Consider the following 6,690-nt stretch of genomic DNA (forward strand, 5'->3'; position numbering starts at 1 on the left):
CTAAGGCCATACTAAGTAAAATTACATAATTCAAAAATTACATAAAATAAAATTATGACAATCATAAATAAAATGCAGCATTATAATATGTATGAACATGCGCAATTTTATGCTAAATCGCCTTTAAGGAGCCAATATCATATATTAATCGGTTTTTACGGATTTGCGTGATTTAACCTTTTGAAATCACTATAATTACTTTCATGGGATGAGAGAGAATCTAGAGAGAAGGAAAGATTCTAACTGATTTCTTCCACCTTCAGCAATGGCGAGGAAGAAGAAACCAACAAAAAATCTCAATCAAAATATTAATCATCAAAATAGTAATAGTAATAATCAAAATAATCACAATAAGTCAGCGATTAAAGCTGCTAATACTAATATGAATAGTAACAATAATTCTACGATGAATTCACCAAAAACGGGAGGGAGACCTGCTCTACGGGTTTCGCCTTTGCGTTTTGAGGTGGATTTGGAGCCTATTGAGGAGGAAACTGATGGAGATGAGGAGGAGGAATCCGCGACTGTGGAGGACTCTGTTCGGCCTCTGTTACAACTCAGCAAGGAGGACGTTGACGGTGAGATACAATACTGGTCCACTTCTGTTTTCTGCTATATCCTAGGGGCAAACCCACCCAGTTCTGTGATCTCAGGGTTTGTCAAAAGGGTTTGGCAGTCTCATGGTGTTGATAAGGTGTCGTTCTTACCTAATGGAATTTTCATAGTGCGTTTTAAAACTAAGGAGCAACAACAACAGGTGCTAAACAATGGACACCTTCTTTTTTATAGTAAACCTGTTATCATTAAGGAATGGAGTCCAGATGTAGCTCTTATCAAACATGATGTGAAGCAGGTTCCTGTTTGGATGAAACTGTACGGTTTGGAGATCAAATTCTGGGGCAAAGAATGCCTGAAGAAATTGAGTGGAGAAGTTGGCAAATTCATCAAGTGTGATGACGCCACTTCAAAGCGTAGTTTCTTTGGGTATGCCAGAATTTTGATTGAGGTCCAAATTGGGCAAAACTTCCCAAAAGAGCTAAGCTTTGTTGATGAATTGGGATTGTTGCACAAGTTGAGGGTAGATTATGACTGGTTGCCTGTCTCTTGTGTACAATGTAAGGGTATGGGGCACACTGCAGAACAATGTAGGAAGGGTGAAGGGCACAAACCCCAGAGGAAGGTCTGGAAACCCAAAACCCAACCTGTGAAACCTGCGGTGCTGAACCCTCAACTAAAACCTGCAGGCACACCCAGAGCACAGGTGGTACAGAAGAATGTGTGTACACCTGTGGTCCAGCCGACTGTAACTCCACTTGTTACACCTGCTGTACTTGTGCCAAAGCGAGTTGAGATGAGCTCATTTCCTAGAAAGATTTTGACTAGGATGATGAGACAGGAGACAACTGATACTAGCCAACCTTCAGTTTCTGGAGTGTCTTTTCTGGATTCTTTAAACATGACAATATCAAGGAGAATGAGTGCTAGAAAACGTGGTTTGAGAAGGATTCAAGCTGATAATGGTTAAGATGGGGTTTTGGAACATAAGGGGCATGAATAGTATGAATAAACAATTAGAAATAAAGTGGTTCCTCAACCAGAATAAATTTGGGCTTTTTGGCTTATTAGAAACTAAAATTAGAGGTAGTAATTGGATAAAAGTTAAAAACGTTGTGTGTGATTCCTGGGCTATTTGCACTAACAGTAGCTACCACAAAGGGGTAGGATCTGGTTAATTTGGCAGCCTTCTCAGGTTGTGGTTAATGTGCAGCATGTCACAGCTCAATTAATACAGGCTAAGGTGTTTGATAAAACTAGGGACTGCCAGTTCTGGTTTACCCTTGTCTATGGCTTTAATAAGGATAAGGATAGGGAGAGTCTTTGGGAGTCCTTAATCTCACATGGGAAAAGAGTAGACAGTAGATGGATGGTGTGCGGGGATTTTAATAGCCTTATGCATCTGAATGAGAGGATAGGTGGAGCTGAGGTGCAATGGCATGATGTTCTCCCTATGAAGCAGATGACTGTCAGTTGTGACTTAACTGAATTGAAGACTATTGGATCTTTTTTTACATGGAACAATAAGCATGAAAATGGGTCCAAAGTCTATAGCAAAATTGATAGAGTATTGGTAAATGCTGACTGGTTGAATGATTTCCCTGACTGTTTTGCCAACTTTCTCCCTGAAGGTCTTTTTGATCACTGCCCATGTGTGATCTCCTTCCAGGAAGAAAGAGAGAGGAAGGGTAGTCCTTTCAAGTACTTCAATATGTGGTCTCTGGTGGATGATTTTCTTAGGGTGGTTGAGACTCATTGGAAGAAAACTGTGAATGGGAACCCTATGTTTCAGGTTACTCAGAAGCTAAAAACCTTGAAACATAGCTTAAAGCAACTGGATAGGCATAACTTCAGTGACATTGAGAACATCACCCATGTGACTGAAGTTGCTCTTGAGGGGTTTCAGAAAAAGCTTAGACTTGATCCTTTGAATCAGGAAATTTGTAATGCTGAATATGCCTGTTCACAGGAACTGAGATTTCTTAAAACTGCTTGTACTCAATACCTCCAACAAAAATCAAAGGAAAATTGGATGGACGAGGGAGATTCTAATTCTGCATTCTTTCATGCTAGTATTAAACATAGAATAATGAAGAATAGAGTTTACTAGATTAAGAATATGCATGGTGTGTTATGCACTGAGCAGAAGGAGATTCAGGGTGCATTTGAAGAGTATTATGGCACGTTATTAGGCACTTCCAAACCTGTAGAACCTGTTAATGTGAAGGTTGTTAGGCATGGGCCTTGCTTAACTACAGCTCATCATGATACCTTACTTGCTCCTGTCACTGATGATGAAATTAAGACTGCACTTTTCTCCATTCCTGGTACTAAAGCTCCTGGACCAGACGGATATAGTAGCCAGTTTTTCAAAGATGCGTGGACCATCATAGGGAAGGATGTTATTTTTCTTTGTAAAGAATGTTTTTAAGTCTGGAAAACTTCTGAAAGCTTGTAATGCAACTGTCCTCACTCTGATACCTAAGGTGGATGTTCCTGAGCATGTCACTCAATTTAGGCCAATAGCTTGTTGTAACACCATTTATAAATGTGTTACAAAAGTTATTTGTAATAGGTTGAATACTATTTTGCCTGAGATAATTAGCCCCTCTCAAAGTGCTTTCATCAAGGGGAGGGACATTGTGGGAAATGTTCTTATTTGTCAAGATTTAATAAGACTGTACAGAAGGAAAGCTTGTTCCCCTAGAGTAATGATGAAGATTGACTTACAAAAGGCGTATGACTCTGTTGAATGGGCCTTCCTGAGACAAATGTTGAGTGCTCTTAACTTCCCCAGTCATTGGATGGAGCTCATTATGCAATGTGTGAGTACTCCCACCTTTTCTATGGCTTTAAATGGGAATGTTTTTGGGTACTTTCAAGGGAAACGTGGACTGAGACAAGGGGATCCCCTTTCCCCCCTTCTCTTCACTATTTTCCTGGACTATCTAAGTAGGATTTTATTGTGGGTTCAGAGGAGGACTGAGTTTAGATATCACCCACTATGTAAAAGAGTGCAGCTAAGTCATCTATGCTTTGCAGATGACTTAGTGATGTTCTGCAGAGGTGATGTATCATCTGTCTTGCTGATGCTGAGGGCTTTTAAGACTTTCTCATTAGCCTCTGGTCTGGTAATGAATCAAGGAAAATCTGAGATTTATTGCAATGGGGTTGACAAGCACACCATGGCAATGATGATTAGGATCTCTGGAATGCACAGTGGCAAAATCCCTTTCAAATATTTGGGAGTGAACATATCTCCTAAACGATTGGGTGTCAATGATTGTCAGTGCCTCATTGATAATGTAACTACCAGAATGCGAAGTTTGGGGGCAAGAAAACTGTCATATGCTGGTAGAGTGGTGATGATCAAGGCTGTCCTAAGTACACTTCACAATTATTGGGCACGAATTTTCATACTGCCAAAAACTATACTTGCTAAGATTGATTCCTTATGCAGCCAGTTTCTTTGGCATGGCAATGATATAAAGGAGAGTCCAGCTTTGGTTGCTTGGGAGCAAATATGTAAGGCAAAAAAGAAGTGTGGGCTTGGATTGAAAAATCTGTACTGCTGGAATATAGCTGCAGTAGCAAAGTATGCCTGGTGGATTGCTCAAAAGACTGATCATTTATGGGTCCGCTGGATTCATGCAGTTTATATGAAAGACAAAGAATGGGAGGATTATGTACCTGGCAGTGGAGTTAGTTGGGCATGGAGGAAAATTTGCTGGGTTAAAGACCTAGTTAAACATCATATGTTCAATGATACTCTTACTGATTATACTATCAAGCTAGGATATGTCTGGCTTGTTGATGAGGGGATGGATGTCTCTTGGCATGCTTGGACTTCCAACAGGCTGATTGTCCCAAAGCATGGTTTTATTATATGGTTACTGGCTCATAGACGACTCTTAACACAAGATAGATTGGTTAGAATGGGGATCATTCACCTGAATTGCTGTTATCTTTGTGGTGATGACAAAGAAAGTTTGGAGCATCTGTTTTTCCAATGCTCCTTCAGTAGAAGATGCTTGGTTTTTTTATCTGACTGGCTTCAGTTGCAGCTCCCCAGATAAGAAGTTTTTGTCATGGTGGGTGCAACTGAGGTGCAGATCCCTGCAACAGAAACAAGCGCTTGCTGCTGTGTTGGCTGCAGCAGTATATTTCATTTGGTGGTGCAGGAACAAATGTCGAACTTAAGAGTTAGTTCCTATGCCAATAGTGGTGATGAAGAGATGCAAGAAGGATATTCAGATGAGACTAAGTAGTTGTAGGCATTTGTCTAAATTCTCAAAAACAAATGCTTGGTTTAACAAAATTTGTAGTAACTAATGATGTATGAGTGCATCTGGCGTAGCTCAAAGGCAAAAATGTAAGTGGTGACAAATTGTATGAGTGGTTTTATGATCATTAATGAAATGCTTACATTTTCCCAAAAAAAAAAAAAAAAAAAATCACTATAATTACATAAAATCATATTTATGCACAAGTTAATTACCCTAACCAACTTAGGACTCAAAATTAGTCTCCACTAACTATTTGACTATAATTAACTTATATTTCTTAAAATTGTTCATTAATGGACTCAAAATTACAATAAAATGCTATAAACTTCAAATACATCACAAAAATTTCAAATAAATTTGAAATTTGAAATTTAAACTCATGAACATTCTGGAAAAATACCATGACACTCATAATGTCCAAAAACTTAGGTTAAAAAATTTCGAAATTTATCGGGAAAAACAATGTTGCGGTTTATCGGATTTATCAATTATAATCATAAAAAACATGAGAAAAATTATATTTATCAACTTTTCAATTTTAGATCTGAAAAAGGTAATAAAATAAATCACTGGAAAAACTCATAAAATTATGAAAATTTACAGGTCATCAAAATATAATATATGTAAAAACATATCCAAAAACCACTGGAAAAACCGAAGTTTAGCTAATTTTAGTCCAAAAATGACATTTTTATCATAAAATCACATTTTAATGCCATTATTATATAAAATGAACAATAAAAATCCATAAATTTATCAAAATATCCTAAATACATTTTAGAACCAGAAACTTTAACATGCATGATTGATTTCATGATATATCATAATAAACACAAATTTATAAGTTTTATATGTTAATCGTATAACTCGGAAAAACTATAACCGATTTGCATGCAAACAACCTAAGGCTCTTGATACCGCTTGTTGGAAATCTATATCTCATTAATTTACATATTCATATATGTTACATTTTAATTTAGTCATAAAATTAAAACTTAGATCTTATGCATGCAAACTTAAATTAAAAGAGAAGAAATCATCAACCCTTACTATGATAATTTCGGTCTTATGCGCACCAACAAGATCTCCTTCTTGTTAGTTCTTGAGCTTTCCAATAATGGATGAACATTCATGACTTCAAAATAGAAGCCCTCCAATTAGTAGCACCCAAGACTATCCCTTAATCCCACAAACTAACATGTACTAGATATTTGTAATGTGGTTTACCTTAAAATCGGTTACTAATACTCATATACTACTACTAGTATTATTAGTGTTTGATTTGTACAAATTTGATTCATAAAAATGAATTTTATGAAGAACAAGAGAGAGAAGGTATTGTTTTTCATAAAACATAAGAAGAATAAATAAAAAAAAATTGAGAAAACCCCTCAATTCTCTCATCAAAAACCGGTGGCCTCTATGGTCTTATGACCATTTTCCTTTTTCCTTTTTCTCTTCACAAGACAAATTGTGTAAGCCTTTGTCCATAGTCATGTCACTATCAAGCATATTAGACAAATGAATAAGACAAATGGAAAAAGACAAAACTTCTAACACTTGCCCACCAATTTCGGTTTTGATGTGTAATATGGAGTCCATTTTATTTTTGTCAATTGTACAATTGTATGTCATGTGACATGTGACATGTCTTATGTCATGTATTAATTTAAAATGCATATTTAACAAATTAAATATCATTTACAAATTAAATAAATCACATTTAACAAATTGACTAGTAATTCAAAATTACTTTCTCATAAAATGGTCATTTAATTACTAGTTAGTATAATTTACAACATCTTGTAATTATAACTAACTTATCATTCTCATCTCGCGTGTTTCGCAA

General features: G+C 36.6%; 1 protein-coding gene across 1 annotated transcript; it reads left to right on the top strand.

Moving 5' to 3' along the window:
- Positions 1-265: 265 nt before the first annotated feature.
- LOC141637598 (uncharacterized) lies at positions 266-2,665 on the top strand. Its single transcript, XM_074447087.1, has 2 exons — positions 266-1,520; positions 1,779-2,665. The coding sequence occupies exons 1-2, from the start codon at positions 266-268 to the stop codon at positions 2,663-2,665; spliced, it is 2,142 nt and encodes a 713-aa protein (XP_074303188.1).
- Positions 2,666-6,690: the final 4,025 nt, after the last annotated feature.

The sequence above is a fragment of the Silene latifolia genome, unplaced genomic scaffold, assembly GCF_048544455.1.
Source record: "Silene latifolia isolate original U9 population unplaced genomic scaffold, ASM4854445v1 scaffold_122, whole genome shotgun sequence".
NCBI classification, from domain to species: Eukaryota; Viridiplantae; Streptophyta; class Magnoliopsida; order Caryophyllales; family Caryophyllaceae; genus Silene; species Silene latifolia.

Excerpts from the sequence above, each read along its gene's own strand:
- LOC141637598 (XM_074447087.1), top strand. The coding sequence starts at position 266 with ATGGCGAGGAAGAAGAAACCAACAAAAAATCTCAATCAAAATATTAAT. Across the intron at positions 1,521-1,778 it reads AAGGATTCAAGCTGATAATG|CTCAATTAATACAGGCTAAG; the intron begins GTTAAGATGGGG and ends AGCATGTCACAG.